Source organism: Entelurus aequoreus, linkage group LG01 (genome assembly GCF_033978785.1).
Source record: "Entelurus aequoreus isolate RoL-2023_Sb linkage group LG01, RoL_Eaeq_v1.1, whole genome shotgun sequence".
Taxonomy (NCBI): Eukaryota; Metazoa; Chordata; class Actinopteri; order Syngnathiformes; family Syngnathidae; genus Entelurus; species Entelurus aequoreus.
Genome location: NC_084731.1, coordinates 75,697,550 through 75,720,875, shown reverse-complemented (window position 1 = coordinate 75,720,875; position 23,326 = coordinate 75,697,550). Strand labels below are relative to the sequence as shown.

General features: G+C 43.2%; 4 protein-coding genes across 7 annotated transcripts in view; 3 read left to right on the top strand and 1 right to left on the bottom strand.

The window, feature by feature from the left end:
- LOC133657289 (voltage-dependent L-type calcium channel subunit alpha-1D-like) overlaps nt 1-10,829 on the top strand; it is a 59,347-nt gene extending 48,518 nt beyond the window's left edge. Inside the window, exons 38-51 of one of the 2 annotated variants that reach the window (XM_062058443.1) lie at nt 1-49; nt 4,091-4,193; nt 4,262-4,363; nt 4,491-4,621; nt 4,690-4,824; nt 4,904-4,961; nt 5,031-5,244; nt 6,602-6,709; nt 6,867-6,976; nt 7,040-7,152; nt 7,247-7,448; nt 7,508-7,561; nt 7,629-7,729; nt 9,989-10,829. The exon at nt 1-49 is cut by the window's left edge and continues 48 nt beyond it. In XM_062058443.1, coding sequence (XP_061914427.1) covers nt 1-49; nt 4,091-4,193; nt 4,262-4,363; nt 4,491-4,621; nt 4,690-4,824; nt 4,904-4,961; nt 5,031-5,244; nt 6,602-6,709; nt 6,867-6,976; nt 7,040-7,152; nt 7,247-7,448; nt 7,508-7,561; nt 7,629-7,729; nt 9,989-10,249 — 1,741 coding nt within the window. In that variant the 3' untranslated portion in view covers nt 10,250-10,829. Of the gene's footprint in view, nt 50-4,090; nt 4,194-4,261; nt 4,364-4,490; nt 4,622-4,689; nt 4,825-4,903; nt 4,962-5,030; nt 5,245-6,601; nt 6,710-6,866; nt 6,977-7,039; nt 7,153-7,243; nt 7,449-7,507; nt 7,562-7,628; nt 7,730-9,988 lie in introns of both variants that reach the window. The other variant, XM_062058435.1, reaches the window with a different exon arrangement.
- A 2,321-nt stretch (nt 10,830-13,150) lies between these two features.
- On the top strand, nt 13,151-16,519 carry LOC133657259 (synaptophysin-like). Its single transcript, XM_062058370.1, has 7 exons — nt 13,151-13,243; nt 13,694-13,759; nt 13,844-13,968; nt 15,297-15,492; nt 15,576-15,767; nt 15,827-16,009; nt 16,078-16,519. The coding sequence occupies exons 1-7, from the start codon at nt 13,226-13,228 to the stop codon at nt 16,129-16,131; spliced, it is 834 nt and encodes a 277-aa protein (XP_061914354.1). The 5' UTR covers nt 13,151-13,225; the 3' UTR covers nt 16,132-16,519.
- A 24-nt stretch (nt 16,520-16,543) lies between these two features.
- Nucleotides 16,544-18,297, top strand: LOC133657260 (uncharacterized). The gene is made up of 5 exons (XM_062058384.1): nt 16,544-16,790; nt 17,273-17,477; nt 17,546-17,747; nt 17,810-17,881; nt 17,944-18,297. The coding sequence occupies exons 1-5, from the start codon at nt 16,707-16,709 to the stop codon at nt 18,209-18,211; spliced, it is 831 nt and encodes a 276-aa protein (XP_061914368.1). The 5' UTR covers nt 16,544-16,706; the 3' UTR covers nt 18,212-18,297.
- Nucleotides 18,258-23,251, bottom strand: lhfpl4b (LHFPL tetraspan subfamily member 4b). Of its 3 annotated transcripts, none has more exons than XM_062058401.1 (6): nt 23,145-23,251; nt 22,841-23,063; nt 22,578-22,782; nt 22,424-22,503; nt 22,157-22,335; nt 18,258-18,467 (listed from the first exon to the last, which is right to left on the bottom strand). In XM_062058401.1, the coding sequence occupies exons 2-6, from the start codon at nt 23,054-23,056 to the stop codon at nt 18,437-18,439; spliced, it is 711 nt and encodes a 236-aa protein (XP_061914385.1). In that variant the 5' UTR covers nt 23,057-23,063; nt 23,145-23,251; the 3' UTR covers nt 18,258-18,436. The 3 variants fall into 3 exon arrangements, with proteins under 3 accessions (XP_061914385.1, XP_061914378.1, XP_061914393.1); XM_062058394.1 differs by having other exon boundaries at nt 18,259-18,467; nt 22,841-23,066; nt 23,145-23,240; XM_062058409.1 differs by having other exon boundaries at nt 18,260-18,467; nt 22,188-22,335; nt 22,841-23,066; nt 23,145-23,240.
- Nucleotides 23,252-23,326: the final 75 nt, after the last annotated feature.

Here is a 23,326-nt window from a genome sequence, read left to right as displayed (position 1 = left end):
GCCTCCTCTTGGTTTTGGAAAACTCTGCCCTCACAGAGTCGCCTGTAAGGTAATCAGAGCTTCATGTATGTAACATTCATGTAACAGCCTAAAGCTACATATGTAAAATTCATGTAACATTTATCTAACAATTTACAGCTATATATATATCATATATGTAACAATCACGTGACAACATAGAGCTACATATGTAACATTCCTGTAACAACTTAAAGTTACATATATAACATATATGTAGCATTCATGTAAACACATACAGCTACATATGTAACATATATGTAGCATTCATGTACCAACAAAGCTACATGTGTAACATATATGTAGCATTCATGTACCAACATAAAGCTACATGTGTAACATGTATGTAACATTTATGTAACAATTTAAAGCTACATATGTAACATGTATGTAAAATTCATGTAACAACTTAAAGCTACATATGTAACATATGGAACACTCATGTACCAACCTAAAGCTACATATGTAACATGTATGTAGCATTCATGTAAACACATACACCTACATATGTAACATTTATGTAGCATTCATGTCCCAACAAAGCTACATGTGTAACATATATGTAGCATTCATGTACCAACATAAAGCTACATGTGTAACATATATGTAACAATTTAAAGCTACATATGGAACATTCATGTACCAACATAAACCTACATAGGTGACATATGTAGCATTCATGTACCAACATAGAGCTACATGTGTAACATATATGTAACATTATTTAACTATTTAAAGCTAAATATGTAACATATTTGTAACATTCCTGCAACAAACTACAGCTACATATGTAACATTCATGTAACCATTTAAAGCTGCACATGTGTAACATTCATGTAACAACTTAAAGCTACATTTGTAACATATGGAACACTCATGTACCAACATAAAGCTACATATGTAACATATGTGTAGCATTCATGCAAACACATACAGCCACATACGAGTGTAACATACATGTAACATTTATGTAACAATTTAAAGCTACATATGTAACATTCCTGTAACAACTTAAAACTACATATGTGACATATGGAACACTCATGTACCAACATAAAGCTACATGTTTAACATATATGTAGCATTCATGTACCAACATGAAGCTACATGTGTAACATATATGTAACATTCATGTAACAACTTAAAGCTGTATGTGTAACTTATATGTAACATTCATGTAACAACGTAACGCCACATATGTAAAACATATGTGTAACATTCCTGTAACAACTTAAAGCTGCATATGGAACACTCATATTCTAACATTAAGCTACATTAGACTGATCATACGTCCTCTTTTCCCCGGACATGTCCTCTTTTGTGGGGCTGTCCGGGCGGAGTTTCTTAAATGCCTCAAATGTCCGGGTATTTTGAGTTAGGGTTGCGTGTATTTTCAATGTACGTTCAGGGTTAAGAAGGGGTTAAAAACAAAACAAATTGTGAAGGTGTGCGCACGCAGCAGCATTCGTGAGGTAGGGGCAGAGACAGAGAGAACGAGAGAGCGAGGGATTGATTGATTGATTGAAACTTTTACTAGTAGATTGCACAGTACAGTACATATTCCGTACAATTGACCACTAAATGGTAACACCCGAATACGTTTTTCAACTTGTTTAAGTCGGGGTCCACGTTAATCAATTCATGGTAAAGGGATTGGAGAGACAGACAAGACACCCGGTTTGCTTGTTTTTTTTTATTGTATCAATTATCGCTTCCCGCCAGTGTTTTGTTTTGTTTATATTTGCCGGGTCAAATTTCCGTCCACGTTTATTGCGTTTTTATTTTGACTCGCCAAAAGTTTTATCAATGACAAATACTGCCTCAGTTTGCACTCAGACAAGTTTACCGCGAGGGGCTGTCAAAATAAAGACTTCATGGCAAACACTTAGGTGAGTGTAAAGTCAACATTTTTAACTCCAGTAAATGAGTTATTTTAGTTTTTGTGAGTCCATGGAAACTTCACTTTTATCTCCCGCTGGATCCACATCGTTACAGGATGGAGACAGGTTAGCTGTTAGCTTCAAGTTAACCAGCACCTGAGCAGACTCCTCCACCCCAAAAACATACTTTGCAGGTCAAAAAACTGGGCAATTGTTTGCCTTTTGAAGTGTTAATGTGCGAGGAGTATTCAAAAGGAGTCTCTTGAAGAAGTAGCTGACAAGTTAGCTTCACTGACAGTGACGTCATCACCGTCATCGTTTACTGAAGCAGAGATGGTGACTGTGCGTTATGATAAACGCGCATGCGTCGACAGGCTCTGCTTTTTATCGATAGATTTATCAGATTAAATTTTTTATTATCTATAGCAGGGGTGTCATAAGTGTGCCCCGGAGGCCATTTGCGACCCACAGCTAATGTTTTAAAGGCCCACGGCACATTCTAAAAATACTATTAAAATAAACAAAAACATAACAAAAGTGAAATAAAAAAGCTTAAAGGTGAAATGTAATTTAGAAAAAGTTGCAATGTTGACTAATAAAACAAAGCTGTTTTTTTTTCTTTCAAACTGTCATTGCTCAAAACATAATATTGAATCAAAATCAATGTTATTATGAATTATTGACCTATCCAAGGTTCCGATTACTTCACATCAAATATTCCACTTTGAAAAATATTTTGGGTGGAAGAATTTGCATATTTTGTGTGTTTGCCATTAAAAACATAGTTTTGTTTGACAAAAAAAGAGCGGAAAACAAATAAACAAAAAAACAACATAAAAAAATTAAAACATTTTGAAATGAGGGATAGATCTGAAGTTCATGTAGACTCCAGAGATTTAAGCGTTAAATATAAAATGTATGTATGCCCTGGCACACCATTATCATCATTTCATGACTGAAGCAAAACACTTTTTACACTTTTATACTGAAATAAATACACCTACAACTTCTGAAATAAAAACATAGAAAAAACTACCAGCAGCTGTAAAGTTTAGATCCATGAAGGAAAGAAGAAAGTGAATGAATGTTTATAACTGAATACATTTACATATGTATACAAAATTGTTTTATTTTTTTTATTATTTTTTTAATGAATTAAGTAACGTTTATGACAACCTTTTTCCCAAACACAATGTAGAATGTGAGATACAACAGGATAATGCATACGTTTATAATTTTTTTTCAAAACGCTTACAAAAAAGTGGGACCCCAAAAATTTACTGTGGGACCCCATTTTTATGACTTGATGGGGTCCCTGGGATCCCATTTTGAAAATTCCTAGCGCCAACACTGCTGTCAACAGAGGAGAAAAAATTCTTTATTTAAATAAATATATTATTTATAAAGCAAGTTCGGGTATCATTGGCAAATTTTTATCTAGTCCCGGCCTTGGCGTGCTGCCCGCCTTGGCACGCATATATGTGTCCTCTTTTTGGGATTTCAGAATATGGTCAGCCCAATTTATGTAACAATTTAAAGCTACATATGTAACATATATGTAACATTCCTGTAACAACTTAAAGCTACATATGTAACATATGGAACACTCATGTACTAACATGAAGCTACATATGTAACATATATGTAGCATTCATATACCAACATGAAGGTACATGTGTAACATATATGTAACATTCATGTAACAACTTAAAACTATGTATTTAACTTATATGTAACATTCATGTAACAACGTAACGCCACATATGTAACATATATTTAACATTCCTGTAACAACTTAAAGCTGCATATGGAACACTCATGTTCCAACATTAAGCTACATGTGTAACATATGTGTAGCATTCATGTAACAACATTAAACTACATATCTAAATGATATGTAACATTCTTGTAACAACTTAAAACTACATATGTAACATTCTTGTAACAACGCAAAGCTACATATGAAAAATATGTAACATACATGTAACAACTTAAAGCTACATATGTAACATATATGTAAAATTCATGTCACAACATAGAGCTAGCATACATGTAACGAACAATATTTATTACAAGAGTAGAAATAAGTTTCACTAGTAAAATGTCAATACAGAGTAAAGGTTTAGTTGTTGTCTTTAGACTTGTAATGTTCTGTGTCCTGATGTAACATGTAACCTCCGTGTTGTGGTTAGCGTCTGGTCGCCATGAACATGCCTCTCAACTCAGACGGGATGGTGACCTTCAACGCCACCCTGTTTGCCCTGGTGCGCACGGCCCTGAAGATCAAGACCGAAGGTACGGCGGCGAGAAGCGTCCTGACCGAGGTCACGGGCCTCCTTGTTGACGCGCTGTGCTGTCGCTAGGCAACGCGGACCAGGAGAACGAGGAGCTGCGGGGGATCATCAAGAAGATCTGGAAGAGAATGAAACCCAAACTTTTGGATGAAGTCATTCCACCGCATGAAGGTACAAACATTAGCGCTAGACTTAGCATGCTAGTTGCTTCAGTGTCACAAACAAGCATCAGCAGTATAGGAAGGATGTGTGGAAGTGACATGACAGGTGACTGTTACCATGGTGCTGCTTCCTGCAGAGGAGGAAGTGACCGTGGGGAAGTTCTACGCCACCTTCCTGATCCAGGATTACTTCCGCAAGTTCCGCAAGAGGAAGGAGAGGGGGGGTTTGAGTGTCGAGACGGAAGCCACCAACCCGTCAGCCATACAGGTGCGTCAGTCACATGTCCTCACGTGCACTTTCTAGCCGTGCACGTGTTAACCCGCGCGTGTCGGCAGCTGTGCAAAGCCGGTCTGAAGACTCTGCAGGATCTTGGTCCAGAGATGCGCTTGGCCCTCAACGAAGACCTGGAAGAAGGGGAGGAGGAGGAGGAGGAGGAGGAAGAGGAGGACGCCATGAGGGATGAGGAAGAGGTGGGCTTTCTTCTTTAACCGTGCACTCACATGCACTCACATGCACTCACATGCACTCACGGCCCTTCCGCCTCTGCAGGAGGACACAGGGGGGCCACACCGAGACAGACGAGGATCCATGCTGACCACGCCCACAGGTAATGCCCTCTTTTTCAAAGGTGGCCTCCTGCGTGGATTCACTTAGCCCCGCCCCCTTTTACCCACAGGCCCGGGGGGTGTAGTGGGTGACGGCGGCGTGCTGAACGGCGGTCTGATCCATCGCGTGGGCTCGCTCGCCAAAATGTCCAACGGCAGCGACTACGACATGTCGCGGCGGGACAATCTGAGGTTATCTGTCAATCATCACCGCCGCCGATCCTCGGTCAGGAATGGCCTCGTAGACCACGCCCACAAGAGGCCGTCCTATCACAAACATGGAAGGTAGATTGTGAAATAAATAATGATGGGGATAGGACATTCTAAAAATATTATAAAAATATATTTTTTTAAACATAAAAAAGTGTCAAAAATAACAAACAGGTGAAATGTAACCATTAAAAGTTGCAATGTTGACTTAGATAACACAAAGCTGCCATTCAGGCTGTTTTTTGTCATTGCTCAAAAAATAATAATGCATAAAAATCAATGTTGTTATGAATTATTGACCTATTTGAGGCTCCAATTACTTCACATCAAATATTACACTTTGAAATAGTTTTGGGGAAAATATTGCAATTTAAGTGTGTTTGTCATATATGGGAATAAGAGCATGAAACAAACCAATTTTTTTTTTAAAGATAAAAAACTCATAACTGATGAATATATTTGAAATTTGAGATTTAAGAGTTGAAAGTAAAAAAAAATGCATGGCTTATTTTTAAACACTTTTATGAGTGGGACCCTTTTGGATCCCCAATAATTTTTGTGTTTTTTTATTGATTTATACTGTCATTGCTTAAAAAACAAACAAACATTAAAATCAATGTTGTTATGAATTATTGACATGTTTAGGGCTCTAAATACTGTACATCAAAAATTCCACTTTGAAATATTTTTTAAGTTTTCTTTGACAATTAGGACATAAAACAAACAAAAAAATAAAATAAAAAAAATAAAAAGCTCATAGTGGATGGATAGATCTGAAGTCAATCTAAAGATTTAAGAGTTGAAGAAAAAAAAGCTTTTATGAGTGGGACCCTTTTGGATCCCCAAGATGTTTAGTGGGATTTTTTTTTAAACTGTCACTACTCAAAAAATAATAATGATCAATGTTTATTTTGTATTAATTATTGACATATTCAAGACTCCATTTACTTCACATAGAATATTACATTTTGAAAAATTATTTGGAGAAAATATAGCATGTAGCGTAAAATATAGCATATATTTGCACGATTGTACCAAGACAAATTCCTAGTTTGTGAACCCGTTCTCAAACAATGGCAATAAAACTATTCTGGTTCTGATTCTGATATTTAAAAAAAAGTTTTGACAAAAAGGGCATAAAACATAAAAATAACAAATAATAACTTTATATCGACAGATAGACCTGAAGATGATCTAGACATTTAAGCATTGAATGAAAAGTATATATGACTTATTTTTTACATTTTTATGACAGCGCCCCTTGAGGGGAGCCCTAAAGGTTAAAAATGTATATATTGTATTGATTATGACGATGAAAAATATCAAATTGGCCCCCGCATGCTTTGATTTTTTCAGTAGAAAAAGTTTGGACACCCCTGCTGTAGTTCCTGTAAGGTCCACTAGGGGCTGCTGATTGGGCTGTGATTGACAGGAGGGAGTCCAGGGACAGACACTGGAGGAATGGAGACATGGACGGTTCCAGAGACACGGCGTACTACAGCCGAGAGGAGGACGTCGACAGCCTCACCTCTCCAGACAGGTGTGTGTGTGTGTGTGTGTGTGTGTGTGTGTGTGTGTGTGTGTGTGTGTGTGTGTGTGTGTGTGTGTGTGTGTGTGTGTGTGTGTGTGTGTGTGTGTGTGTGTGTGTGTGTGTGTGTGTGTGTCTGTGTGTACATTTAAATGTGTGTGTTTTGCAGGTATTACCCCGATGAGCCTCCTCTGCACTACGATGGCCACGCCCCTTACGGCCACCACGGCGAGGGCAGGAGGACTACGCGGCGGCGCCTTCTTCCGGCCACGCCCACAGGTGAGCTATTGGCCTCGATGACATCATCATCCTAGATGGCTGACAGCGTCTTGTGCCCGCCAGGTCGAAAGCCGTCGTTTAACATCCAGTGTCTGAGACGTCAGGGCAGCAGCGACGACTTACCCCTGCCGGGGACGTACCACCCCACCTCCCCCCCACGCCGCGCTCGGACTCAGGTACGCACACACACACACACACACACACACACACACACATGCATCTGGTCTTTACACACACACACACACACACACACGTTCCTGTCTCCAGCAGACGTATGGCAGTTACGAATCTCATCAGTCGTCCGGTCGCTCCTCGGCGGCGTCCTCCGCGTCGTGGGCCAATCCGTGCCCTCGCCGCGGGCGCCTCCTGTACGCGCCTCTCATCCTGGTGGAGGAGGAGGGCAGCCCCCCTTGGGGCCAGCGAGGGGTTAGGACAGGAGGGGGCGGGGACTGCAAGAAGGAAGCAGGAAGAGGTAAGGAACACATGTCGTGTCATGCGGCACCACGTGCAATGTTGTGTTTCCACCACCAGGTATCAGCGTGACCGGCGCGGCTCCCACACCCGCCTGGTACGGCGACCCAGCAGGTGAGGCCCGACACTCTTAGATCCTCACCGCCAATCTCTTGTCTGATTATGTCATTGCCTGGTTTAGCCCCGCCCCCTTACAGAGCCTACACCACCCTCAGAGTTCCTTCTCAGCTCAACGCTCCCTTCGGCGAGAAAAGAGGCTCAGCTGACAGCCTGGTGGAGGCGGTAAGCGACCGCCAGACCCGACTAGCAGGAAATAACCAGACCCGAGTAGGCGATTGCACGATCACTGTTCTAAATAATCAGACCCGACTAGTCAATTGCATGATCATTGTTCTTCTTAAAAACCAGACCCGATCAGTCGATTGCGTGATCATTGTTGTTCTAAATAACCAGACCCTACTAGGCGATTGCATGATAAGTTTTGTTCTTAATAACCAGACCCGAAACGGCGAGTCCCTGACCATTGTTGTTCTAAATAATCAGACCCGACGAGGCGATTGTATGATCACTGTTCTTCTTAATAACGAGACCCGATCAGTCGATTGCATGATCATTGTTGTTCTAAATAGCCAGACCCGACTAGGCGATTGCATGATCATTTTTGTTCTTCATAACCAGACCCGAATAGGTTAATGCATGACCATTGTTGTTCTAAATAACCAGAACCGACTAGTTGATTGCATGATCATTGTTGTTCTAAATAACCAGACCCGACTAAGCAATTTCATGACCATTGCTGTTCTAAATAACCAGACCCGACTCATCAATTGCATAATCATCGTTGTTCTGAATAACCAGGCCCGACTAGTCGATTGCATGATCATTGTTGTTCTAAATAATCAGACCCTACTAGTCGATTGCATGACCATTGTTGTTCTAAATAACCAGACCCGATTAGTCGATTGCATGATCATTGTTGTTCTAAATAATCAGACCCTACTAGTCGATTGCATGACCATTGTTGTTCTAAATAACCAGACCTGATTAGTCGATTGCATGATCATTGTTGTTCTAAATAATCAGACCCTACTAGTCGATTGCATGATCATTGTTGTTCTAAATACCCAGACCCGACTCGGCGATTACATGACCATTGTTGTTCTAAATAACCAGACCTGAATTGTTGATTGCATGGTCATTGTTGTTATAAATAATAATAAATAAATGGGTTATACTTGTATAGCGCTTTTCTACCTTCAAGGTACTCAAAGCGCTTTGACAGTATTTCCGCATTCACCCATTCACACACACATTCACACACTGATGGCGGGAGCTGCCATGCAAGGCGCTAACCAGCAGCCATCAGAGGCAAAGGGGGAAGTGTCTTGCCCAAGGACACAACGGACGTGACTAGGAAGGTAGAAGGTGGGAATTGAACCCCAGTAACCAGCAACACTCCGATTGCTGGCACAGCCACTCTACCAACTTCGCCACGCCGTCCCCCGTTCTAAGTAACCAGACCCGACTAGTTGATTGCATGATCATTGTTGTTCTAAATAACCAGACCTGACTCGGCAATTTACATGACCATTGTTGTTCTAAATAACCAAATCCGATGAGGCGATTGCATGATCATTGTTGTTCTTAATAACCCGACCCGACTAGTCGATTGCATGGTTGTTGTTTTAAATGACCAGACCCAAATAGTCAATTGTATGATGATTGTTGTTCTAAATAACCAGACTCAAATAGTCAATTGTATGATGATTGTTGTTCTAAATAACCAGACTCAACTAGTCGATTGCATGATCATTGTTGTTCTACATAACCAGACCCTACTAGTCGATTGCATGACCATTGTTGTTCTAAATAACCAGACCCGATTAGTCGATTGCATGATCATTGTTGTTCTAAATAATCAGACCCTACTAGTCGATTGCATGATCATTGTTGTTCTAAATAACCAGACCTGATTAGTCGATTGCATGATCATTGTTGTTCTAAATAACCAGACCCGACTCTGCGATTACATGACCATTGTTGTTCTAAATAACCAGACCTGAATTGTCGATTGCATGGTAATTTTTGTTCTAAGTAACCAGACCCGACTAGTTGATTGCATGAACATTGTTGTTCTAAACAACCAGACCTGACTCAGCAGTTTACATGACCATTGTTGTTCTAAATAACCAAATCCGACGAGGCGATTGCATGATCATTGTTGTTCTAAATAACCAGACCTGACTAGTTGATTGCATGATCATTGTTGTTCTACACAACCAGACCCCACTAGTCGATTGTATGATGATTGTTGTTCTAAATAACCAGACCCAACTAGTCGATTGCATGATCATTGTTGTTCTACATAACCAGACCCTACCAGTCGATTGCATGATTGTTGTTTTAAATAACCAGACCCAACTAGTCATTTGCATGATCATTGTTTTAAATAACCAGTCCCACAAGGAGATTGCATGATCATTGTTCTAAATAATCAGACCCGACTAGTGGATTGCGTGATCCTTGTTGTTGTCGCCGCAGGTTCTCATTTCCGAAGGGTTAGGTCTTTACGCACGCGACCCCAAGTTTGTGGCCTTCGCAAAGCGGGAGATCGCCGACGCATGTCACATGACCGTGGACGAGATGGAGTCGGCCGCCAGCGACCTGCTGGGGTCCGCCGGCCACGAATTGATCAACAACGCCGCCGACTCCGCGGCGCTCTACAGCGACGAGGAGCCGATCAGGACGGGCCGCGACGAGGAGGAACTGGCGGACGAGATGACCTGCGTGACCTCCTTCTGATGGACACAGGAGAGACGTCCCGGACCAGGGCAGGACGGGAGAAAGGCGACAACGGTTGTCATGGCAACGTGTTACGGGCGGTGACAGGAAGTCATGTGTAAGGTTCCTTCTTCTCCAGAAGGGGGCGACCATGCAGTTTGGTGCTTTTTTCAGCTGGTTAGCATGCTAGCTTCATTGACTTGTTTCCACCCCTTTTGATTTATGCTACAACCATGTGATGCTAACTGCTAACACTGCTAGCACACACGTAAACATGTGTCATTGCATCATCCTAAGAAAATAGCATTGTCATGCTAACAGCTACAGTGCTACCTGCCAAGTCGTGGCCGCCATCGCTAGCTGTGCCGGTCGCGATGGACGAGACACTTCCTGTTAGCATGTCGCCGCACCGGGAATGGCCGACGCCCAAGTGGTCTTGCGGCGAGACGCGTGCGGCCTCTGTGAGGAGAACGTTGTTAAGGTCAAAGGTCGTGAATCTTGGATGGACTGTTTTTCTGATGTTTGATCTGAAGTTTTTATTGTGAAAATGTATTTTTTATTCCTGCTGTTTTTTTAAATCCTCGCGTGTCAATCATGTTCTTCCTGACTGAAGGGCTTTGATCTCTCCAAACGTCAGTCGCACGACCTTTTACCTCAAATAAAACGTGACGACAAACATGTCCTGAGTCCTCCTCTTCACCCGCATGCTCACGTGAGAGTTTACCTGTTCGCGCCACCCCCTGCTGGCTGGGTGCAGTCGGTGCTCACGTGGTCACATGACTCCAACTCTACTGTGTCTATGGAAGTGGTTCTCAAACAGGTATCACCATGACGACCAACATTAAATTCAGTAGCGTAGTAGGCCTAAGTATTCATTAAAAACAAGGCAGAGGTTTTATTTAACAAGGAAAATAAAACTCTGTATTTAAGTGATTCTTTGGCGTACCACTAGATGGAGCCCGTGTACCACTGCTCTCTGCCATTTTCTGGGACACACCACGGTGATAACAGAATGTGTCGATAACCATAGAAGAATAAGTCATTGTGTCTCAGCTGCTCAGACGAAATGAATACACTTTAAAATCAGCTTCATGAGAAGAGATCATGTCAATCAAACACACAGACCACACCCCCTGTTATTTACTCAACACAAACAGGCCACACACCCTCTAATTTACTAAACACAAACAGGCCACACCCCCTGTTATTTACTAAACACAAACAGGCCACACACCCTTTTATTTAGTAACCACACAGACCACATCCCCTGTTATTTACTAAACAAAACACACACAGACCACACACCCTTTTATTTAGTGAACACACACAGGCCATACACCCTGTTATTTAGTAAACACACAGGCCACACACACCATGTTATTTAGTAAACACACAGGCCACACACCATGTTATTTAGTAAACAGACAGGCCACACACCATGTTATTTAGTAAACACACAGGCCATGCACCATGTTATTTAGTAAACACAAACAGGCCACACACCCTTTTATTTAGTAACCACACACAGACCACACACTCTTTTATTTAGTAACCACACCCCCTTTTATTTAATAAACACACACAGGCCACACCCCTATTATTTACTAAACAAACACAGGCCACACCCCCTGTTATTTAGTAAACACTCATAGGCCACACACCCTCTGTTATTTAGTAAACACACACAGGCCACACCCCCTGCTACTGAGTAAACACACACAGGCCACACCCCCTGTTACTGAGTAAACACACACAGGCCACACACCCTTTTATTTAGTAAACACTCATAGGCCACACACCCTCTGTTATTTAGTAAACACAAACAGACCACACCCCCTGTTACTGAGTAAACACACACAGGCCACACACCCTTTTATTTAGTAAACACTCATAGGCCACACACCCTCTGTTATTTAGTAAACACAAACAGGCCACACCCCCTGCTACTGAGTAAACAGACACAGGCCACACCCCCTGTTACTGAGTAAACACACACAGGCCACACACCCTTTTATTTAGTAACCACACACAGACCACACCCCTTGTTACTGAGTAACCACACACAGGCCACGCCCCCTGTTATTTAGTAAACAGACACAGACCACACCCCCTTTTATTTAATAAACACACACAGGCCACACACCCTCTGTTATTTAGTAAACACACACAGGCCACACCCCCTGTTACTGAGTAAACACACACAGGCCACACACCCTGTTATTTAGTAAACAGACACAGGCCACACCCCCTGGTATTTAGTAAACACACACAGGCCACACCCCCTGTTACTGAGTAAACAGACACAGGACACACCCCCTGGTATTTAGTAAACAGACGCAGGCCACACCCCCTGGTATTTAGTAAACACACACAGACCACACCCCCTGTTACTGAGTAAACACACACAGGCTGCACCCCCTGGTATTTAATAAACAGACACAGGCCACACCCCCTGGTATTTAGTAAACACACACAGACCACACCCCCTGTTACTGAGTAAACACACAGGCCGCACCCCCTGCTACTGAGTAAACAGACACATGCCACACCCCCTGTTAATGACTAAATACACACAGACCACACCCCCTGTTATTTAGTAACCACACACAGGCCACACCCCCTGTTATTTAGTAAACAGACACAGGCCACACCCCCTGTTAATGAGTAAACACACACAGGCCACACCCTGTTATTTTGTATAGGATATGAAAATACACTTAGGCACTCCCCCTGTTATTTTGTATGAAAATACACGCTGGCCACACCCACGTTATGTGACGTCACTGCAGTTTTATCAATTATGAAGATATTTTTATTTATTCTGCCAGCCCTAAAAAATACTTACGCGCCATTCCAGACACCCCCCCCCCCCCCAAGACCCCCTTACAGTGCGCCTCCCTCCTCGCGCGTGCGTCGTCCTGCCCCCCCCCCCCCCCCCACCCCTCTCCATCACCCCCCATCCCTCGCTTCCTCCGTGCTGTCCTATCCAAGTCAAACATGGACGTCGTCAATCAGGTAAAAGAAGACATTTCGTTCATCTTCTTTCCTTTCATGTCGACACTCTTTTTACCCGCCATGTCGGATCATCTTCATCCCACCCCCACCCCCCCACCCCCCACCCCCCACCCCCCACGCATCCTCGCGAACATGGCGCAGAACGTGAATATGCGCGTGAGACGATGAAGACGATTTGCGGGGTGGGGTTGGGGGTGGATGGGGGGGGGGGGGGGGGGGCCTCGGGGGGTTTAGCGGCTGTCCCTTCCCGCCACCCCCCTAATGGGGCGCGTGTGTGTCGTGCGTGACTGCGTGAAACGGCAGCCGCGGATGATGATTATCTGATGTTGTCACGTGATGACGTCGTGTCCTTGCCAAGCAGGGAGCTAACTGCTAGCATGACCGTCACTAAATGACGTCATCAGTTTTTACCTGGTCAAAAAGGTCAACCTTGTCTCGTGTGTTTCCCAGCTGGTGGCTCAGGGTCAGTTTCGGGTTCTGAAGGTTCCCCTGGGCTTCATCAAGGTTCTACAGTGGGTGAGTGGCTGAATGATTGCGTCATCACCAATAAGTGACCTAACGACCCAGTCAATGACATCACCCTTTTGGCCCCGCCCCCAGCTCTTCGCCATCTTGGCCTTCTCCACATGTGGGAGTTATTCCGGGACGTTCCGCGTCTCCGTGGAGTGCAAGAACCGCACAGAGAGCGACCTGAGCGTCCAGGTGGACTTTGAATACCCTTTCAGGTCAGAAAGTGTGGATTTGGGTTTTTATTACCAACGCTTTTATTTTGACATGTATTTATTTAGGTGACTTTCCTATTGAACTGAATTTTTCTACATTAAATTACGTTGACAATCTCATTAGACACAAATTGTAAGCAAAATTCTCGTGTTTAAAATGTCAGTGTAAAATAAATCAGTGTAAAAAATTGTACGTTAAAAAATTCAGTCTAAAAAAAATAATAAAATACAGCTTAACAAACATAAGTGTATAAAATAAGGTGTAGTAAATTTAAAAAATTTGGTGCGCAAAAATTCAGTGTAAAAAAAAATCAAATGCTGACAACTTCAGCGTAAGAAAATATACGTAACAAATATTCAGTGTAAAAAAAGTTAAATGCAGAAATATTCAGAGTCCAAAAAAATCATATGTTGAAAAAATCAGTCTGATTTAATCCATGCAGAAAAAAATGGTGTAAAAAAATTTAGTGTATGAAAATTCTGTGTGAAAAAATTCTGCCTAAAAAATTAAGTGTATCAATTTTTGTGTAAAAAAATCAGAAAAATTAAACATAGAACATTTTGTATAACAAATACTAGTGTAAAAAATTATGTGTGGAAAAATTCAGCGCAGAAAAATTCAGCGTAAAAAAATTGTGTAAAAAAAAATTGTATAAAAAATATAGTGCAAAAAATTTTGAATGCAGACAAATTCAGCGTAAAAAATTATACGTAACAAATATTCAGTGTAAAAAAATTAAATGCAGAAAAATTCAGCGTAAAAAAAAAATCAGTCTAAAATAATCTGTACAGAAAAAGCGTATGAAGATTCTGTGTGAAAAATTTTGCACAGAAGAATTCAGCTTAAAAAAATTAACTGTAAAAAATTAGTCTAAAAAAACCAGTGCAGACATATTCCGTGTAGAAAATTTTGTATAAAAATATCAGTGTAAAAAATTAACTGTATGAAAATTCAGCGTGAAATAATTAAGTGTAAAAAAAAATTGTCTAAAATACTCGTGCAGAAAAATTCTGCTTCGAAATTTAGTACAAAAAATATCAGTGTAAAAAATTAAGTGTATAACACTTTAGTGTAAAAAAATTCAGCGCACAAAAATTTTGCGAAAAGAAAACAGCGTATAACAAATTAAGTGTACAACAATTCTGTGTAAAAAAAATACAACCTCAGTGTATCAAATTTTAGTATAAAAAAAATTGATGCAGAAAAATTCAGTGAAAAAAATTGTTGTAAAAAAAATTAAACGTTTAAAAATCCGGTGTAAAAAAAAATCAGTGCAGAAATTTAGTTTGCTTCAAATCTGAAGACCCACTTCCAATAAATCGTGTGTCAGGCTGCACCAAGTCTACTTCGACGCCCCCACATGTAAGCGTGGCACGGAGCACATCTTCCTGGTGGGCGACTATTCCTCCTCCGCCGAGTTCTTTGTGACCATCGGCGTCTTGTCCTTCCTGTACGTGACGGCGGCGCTCGCTATCTACGTCTTCTTCCTGGACAAGTACAAGGAGAACAACAAGGGCCCCCTGCTGGTGAGTGGGCCCCGCCCCCGGCCCCTGGTGGTGCTGGGCTGACGTGTGTGTGCGTGTGTGTGTGTGTGCGTGTGCGTGTTCAGGACCTGGGCGTGACGGCGGTGATGACCTTCATGTGGCTGGTGAGCTCGGCGGCGTGGGCAAAGGGTCTGTCCGACGTGAAGACGGCCACCGACCCCGACTACGTCATCACCTTGATCTCCGCTTGCGAGGGCGAGGAGAACCAATGCCGCGAGGTCCACGACCCCGTCATGTCCGGACTCAACACATCCGTGGTAAGGTCGGGTGGGCGGGGCCCGGCCGACGGCGCCTAACGCTGCGGTCTTGCCTTCAGGCGTTCGGCTTCATCAACCTGGTCCTGTGGGCGGGGAACCTGTGGTTCGTCTTCAAGGAGACGGGCATCATCGCCCCCTTCATGAGAGCCCCGCCCCCTCAGGACAAGCCCGCCGCCCCGGATGCGTACGAGCAGGACCCCTATGCCGGCGGCCAGGGCGGCTACCAGCCGGACTACAACCAGGTGAGCCATGTCCGCCATGTTGACTAAAGCGCTCGCTCATTGGCTCCGCCCCCTCTGTTTGCCCGCAGGACGGCGAGTACCGCCAGCAGGACGCGCCCACCTCCTTCTCCAATCAGATGTGAGCCCCGATCACGTGTCCTTGGCAGGAAGCCATAACCTGCTGGCTTCCCACAATGCAACGCTGCTGACAGGCGGTTATGTCCTCGTACTAAATGCCCCGCCTCTTACCTCTCATGATGCTTCCTGCCCCTCCTCCTTTTTCCAACGTCGTCTTGATGCTAACTATGCTAATATTTCCTTTGTGTTAGCGAGCTAACGCCTAGGTTAGCTGGCGCGGCTCAGCAGCCAATCAGCATCCATCTCTGTTGGACGCTTGTGATGCTCCTCCTTCCTGTGTGTGTGTGTGTCAGTAACCATGGTGATCATGATGATGTTGTTGCTATGGACACGCCCCCTGCCCCTCCCCCTGCCCTTTGTTCAGTGTAAGATTTCAATAAAGAGGAAAACAAAGCGGTGTTGTTATTGAAAACGAGCATCCTCTGTTGCCACGGCAACACGCCAGTCACCTTGAAGGACCTCTTATGTAACATGAGGCTTCACCTGATGCTGGCCCCTCCTTCCCCCTTTCCTCTGTCTCCCTCCCTCCCTCCGGCCCGCCATCCGCGCTCCTCCCACCTTCCCCTCCCCCGCCACCTCCATGTTGCGCACTGGCCGAGCACGCTCAGTCGGCAGAATGGCGTCGCTCGTCTCGCTGCCGCTGCTGCTCGCCGCCGTCGCTCAGGTAGGACCGCATTGCCGCCTTTTCTCTCTGTCTTCACGGCAACAAGGTGAACCCCCCTTTTTGAGGGTTACATCGTTTTGGTTTCTTTGCCGTTTTCCGTGTCGCATTTAAGCTGCCGGTCGCCATGGTGACAGGAGATGGTCGCCATGGTGACAGGAGATGGTCGCCATGGCAACAGTCTCCCGGCAGGGGTGATGATGTTTGCCACGACGAGCACGCACAGGAAGTGGCGTCATCCCCTCACCTGCTCGCGTTAGCCTAGCCGCAAACATGACGTCATCGCTTCCTGACGCAGAGCCAGGTGACATCGCCATGGCAACCGAAGAAAACGAATCCCTGTGGTTGGTTGGCACTCTGGAAAAAAAAAAAAAACTCTTTAAAGCCAAGCCCCGCCTCTTCAAGTCAATTTGTTGCCATGGTGACCTGTGTATGACGAGTGTTGGTGAGGGGGCGTGGCCTCGGAGGGTAACGCTCTGTTTTAGTGTGCTCCCGCAGGTCTTGGTGGGCGTGGCTTGGACCTCACAGGAGGCGGAGTCCGACGTCAGAACCTACTGGCCTACGATGGCGAGGGCGCGCCCTATGCCGCCTGGCTGAGGGATGAGGGCTGGAGTGGGCGGAGCTTGGAGCAGGCCCTCCAGCGGTTGGTGGCGAAAGGCCAGAGGCGGGAGCAAGAGGAACAGCGAGCAGGTTGATTGACAGCTGACAAATATTCATCAAGCGCTGACCAATCCAACCAAGCTCTGGCATGTTCGCAGCCTACGCCCGCGCCGTGCTCCGTCTCCTCGCCGAGGTGGCGGGAGACGACGTGCTGCTGGAGGAGGACGGAGCACGTGGAGACTTCCGGGGTCGGCCCCCCGCCGACTATGAGGAGACGGGGCGGGGCCTGAGCATGGGCAGGCCCCCGGCGCCCTGGTGGACGCTGGTGGCACCGCAGCTGCTTGAGGCCCTGATGGACAGGTGAGGCTGTCAATCGCTTTGAGGGGGCGGACCTTCAGTTAACGTTGGCGTGTGATCGGCAGGATGGAGACGCAGGTGGACGGGGCCAGACACGAGCGACTCCAACGAGACGAGGACGAGGACGAAGACGTGAGGTGAGTGCGTTTATGTCGTGACAAGGTGTCATGTCCGTCACCGTCATGTCCCGCCTCTTTAGACGTATGCTCGCCAGCCTCCTGTCCGTCGTAGGCCCTGACCCCGCCCCCTCCGGCCGCCGAGTCCGACGCCACGTCGAAAGCACCGGCTCCGCCCACAGGAGAAGCCGGCGGTCCCTGGACGACGCCTCCTCTTCGTCACCTAGCGACCAGCCGCCGCTGCTCAGAGTGAAGCGGCTGAACGAAGAGGAGGCGGGGCTACGACGAGTGATACGCCGCCGAGCCTTGAGCTCCGCCCCCCAGGTGATGCTGGGCTACATGAGGAAATAGGAGACGAGGAAAGGAAATGATGTACATTTGTGTTGATGTGTGTGTGTGCGACTAATAAAGTTGAAAACGTGCACGCCTTTTTATTTGGCAATGTAGTACACAACATTGAAAGGTCAAAGGTAATTTTTGATGATGTCATCAGCTTGTAACCTAGCGTAGTGACACTGATGCTAACCATGCTAACGGATAGCGAGGAGGACAACTTGATGAAGATCCAATGGAGAGTCACATGACGTCTACGCTGACATCAGCAGTCCTGTGGTCACACACACACACACACAATACATTTGTATTATATACACACACATATATATACATACATACATACATACATACATTTATATATATATATATATATATATATATATATATATATATATATATATATATATATATATATATATATATATATATATATATATATATATATATATATATATATATATATATAAATGTATGTATGTAAATCTCCTGAGGATTGAGGAAACCCCTCATGAAACAGGCCTGTAGAGATGAAATAGTCTTGTGATTTTTTCCCACATATATATATATATATATATATATATATATATATATATATATATATATATATATATATATATATATATATATATATATATATATATATATATATATGTATATATATATATATATATATATATATATATATATATATATATACATATATATATATATATATATATATATATATATATATATATATATATATATATGTATATATATATATATATATACACATACATACATATATATACACATTCAAACACACATATATGCACACACGCACACACAAACATATACATACATCCATATATATATACACATATATACATACATACATACTGAATATACATACATATAGACACATATGTAAACATAGACATACATATATATACATACATATATACATACATGTATGTACACACATACATACATATATAAGTACATATATACATAAATACATACATACATACACACATATATAAGTACATATAAACATAAATACATACATACATATATACACACATATATAAGTACATACATACATACATATATACACACCAGTGGCGTGCCGTCACTAGAGGCAGGGGAGGCGGGGCCTCACCTGCCGTCATGGAAAGAAAAAAAATGTAAAAAGAAAAAAATAATAATTAAATTGTTATATGTATCTAGTGATTATACTAAAGTTATTTTCCATTTAACTTCACCAGTTTTAGATTATTTTTATTTTCATTTTCACATTTGCCGTTCAAATACTGAGAAGAGACGGTGCGGTGATCAGCAGCCAGTTGAGGCACGTCACTGATTTGTGCCTCAACATGGATTGCGGACTCGGCTAACTGCTGGCCTGCTGTGCAGTGAAACTGTATTGCTATATGAATTATATCAGCTAACTAAACTATGGCATAGTTTAGTTAGCTGAGGTATATAATTTACAGTGTATTTTGTCAAAAACTGTATGTGTGTAACGTATTTCTTGTGCTGAGCATTCATAAATCTGCTGCAAAAGACGTACTGGTTGAGGCTCGCAGTAATCCGGCCTCCCGGTTGTAGAGGGCGGTAGTGATCTCAGAGATCATTCCTCGGCCGCAGAAGAAAAAAAAAAAAAGTTTGCAAGCGATTGTTTATTTGCTCTAGCCTGGACTTTTATTAAAAACATGGAGGATTACATATGTAAAATAAAACAGTTTTCTAAACTGGACTTTCAATCGAAGCAGGAGGTAATAATTAAAGGTATACAAACGCCAGAGCTAAAAGGTTTGCTTTTGACTTCGGGACAGAAGACCCGTTCTTTTCAAACGGCGTGGTACACACGCAAGGCTGTCCAGCAAGAAAGGTAAGACCATAATAATGTTTTTTTTTAATTAAATGTGCTTTTTTGTGTGCTACAGTTGTGTAAAGAATGCTGGTATGAGCTTTTAAACATAACCCGTTAACTGCTGCCAATCACATGGTGAATAAGATACTATTTAGGGTTCATATGTTTGTAAATCTGACTGTGATGATGCAGTGCCTCACCAGACATTAACCTCACCGCACGCCACTGATACACACATACATATATATACACATATATAAGTACATATATACATATTTACACACATACATATATACACACATATATAAGTACATATATACATATTTAGACACATACATATATACACACATATATAAGTACATATATACATAAATACATACATACATATATACACACATACATATATACACACATATATAAGTACATATATACATAAATACATACATACATATATACACACATACATATATACACACATATATAAGTACATATACAAATAAATACATACATACATATATACACACATACTGTATATAAGTACATATATACATAAATACATACATACATATATACACACATACATAAATACATACATACGTATATACACACATACATATATACACACATATATAAGTACATATATACATAAATACATACATACATATATACACACATATATAAGTACATATACAAATAAATAAATACATACATATATACACACATACATATATACACACATATATAAGTACATATACACATAAATATACATACATACATACATATATACACACATATATAAGTACATACAGTATATACATAAATACATATCAGTGTTTCCCACACATTCATTTATTTGTGGCGGCCCGCCACGAAAGAATTACTTCCGCCACAAATTAAAAAAAATTAAAAAAATGTTTTTTGATATTTTCAGGCAAATCATATAGTTGATGTAGATGCCCATATAGGCTGTTCAGATTTACTTTACAAAAGAGAAGTGTAGGATACTTCTCTTGTTGCCTTATTTGTATTTGACCAATACTGTTTTCTGTTTATTTGTTACTGACTGTGGCAAGACACCTCTGCCTCTGTTTCACTTTATGTTGCTGGTAAATAATATGGTTGTAGTAGTAGGCTAAAGTTAAATTATTTAGTATGCACTAATTAAAGGGGCAGAGCTTTAAGAGACATTTTAGCTTTTATATTTTATAAGATATATTTTTTGTAAGAACCACAATTAATAAATATATTTCAGTGAATAACTTATTGTTCAAATCTGTATATAAATATGTACATAAAGTGTTGTAATTATATTGTAAAATGGATGGATGGATGGATGGATGGATGTTTAAAACAAAACTGTTATTATTAAATAGTAAGTATACATTTTTTGAGCCTTTTTAGAGAAAATCATATCATTGTAGTAAATTATGCAAATTACTCAATGATGTCATGGTGACCACGCCCATAGCCACGCCCCCACCGCCACAGGTATCTTGGCAGTTTATGGGAAACACTGCATATATACACACATACATAAATACATACATACATATATACACACATACATATACACACATATATAAGTACATATATACATAAACACATACATACATATATACACACATACATATATACACACATATATAAGTACATATACACTTAAATACATACATACATATATACACACATATATAAGTACATATATACATAAATACATACATACATATGAAGTGAAGTGAATTATATTTATATAGCGCTTTTTCTCTAGTGACTCAAAGGGCTTTACATAGTGAAACCCAATATCTAAGTTACATTTAAACCAGTGTGGGTGGCACTGGGAGCAGGTGGTAAAGTGTCTTGCCCAAGGACACAACGGCAGTGACTAGGATGGCGGAAGCGGGGATCGAACCTGGAACCCTCAAGTTCCTGGCACGGCCACTCTACCAACCGAGCTATACCGCTACACACATACATATATAGACACATAAAAAGGGACAGGCGGTAGAAAATGGATGGATATAAGTACATATATACATATATATACACACATATATATTTACACACACATACAGGTGCAGAAAGTGAGGGTTGAGCCCAAGCCCCACCTTTTTGCACAGAGTCCCGCCCCCAACCCACCTTCCTTGCTGAGTGGCGGCAGGAGAGCGTCCTGTCTGTTGGCGAGGACGAAGGCCAGCGTGGCCAAGATGGCGGCGTCCAACACGCCCAGGATGGCCAGGATGTAGGCCCAGTGGACCGAGCAGTTCCCGGACGAGAAGCTTCCGACCTGCACGCAAGGGCGCCACGAGGTCAGCGCCACGAGGTCAGCGCCACGAGGTCAGCGCCATGGGGAGGAGGGGGGAGGGATCACTTACCGAGTCTCCGCACAGGACTCTCATCTCGGGACTCTCCCAGGAGTCGGGGAACAGGACGCACGCCAGCGCCAGGCAGAACCCTGGCGGCGGGGAAGGGAGATGCCCTCAGTCAGAAGGATGCAGAGTTAGCCCCGCCCACAAGACGGCCACCCACCTGCTGTGAGCTGCAGCCAGGCGCAGATCTTGTAGACGGTGGCGGCGCTGCAGAAGCGGAAGAGGCAGAGACACATCACGCTGGTCCACACCGCCCACAGGGACACGCCCACCAGGACCGCCACAGACTGGAAGGACGGCAGCGGGGACAAACTGGACAGGCGCCCGCGGCAGTCTGGAAATGGGAGGTCCGACTCCAAGCACACCTGTGTCACGTGACGTCAGAAATGTCGGCCGTGGTCACGTGACCTGCCAGAAACCCACCTCGAATAAGCCCAGGGTTCCGCTGGGGGGAGCCGGCCCCGCCCCCTTGTGGCGGGCGTCGGCGGTGCCGACCCAGGACGGCTGCACGAGGACGACCACCTGGATGACGGCGAAGCACAGCGTGCACACCGCCCACAGCACGCCCACAGCGCGCGCGCTGCGCACGAACTCCGTCTGGTAGAGGCGGGACAGGTCCGCCAGGCCCGGGGACGCCATCACGTGACTTCTTCGGGCGGGAGAAAAAAAAACTGGCGTCATGCGATCATTGAGAAGCGAACGTGGTGAAAGAGAAAACGAAACCAACCTGCAGACGGTCGTCGACGTGCGCGCGAACCGGCTCGTGAAGGACGGGAGGCGCGCGCCCGAGGAGCGGTACGCAGATGTAAAGGGACGCAAACGCAGGTCGCTCCACAGTGCCGCTCGCAGGAGATGGAGGGAACTGCAACTGTTTTTGTTTGAGCGACCAATCACAACGCGCACTCATTC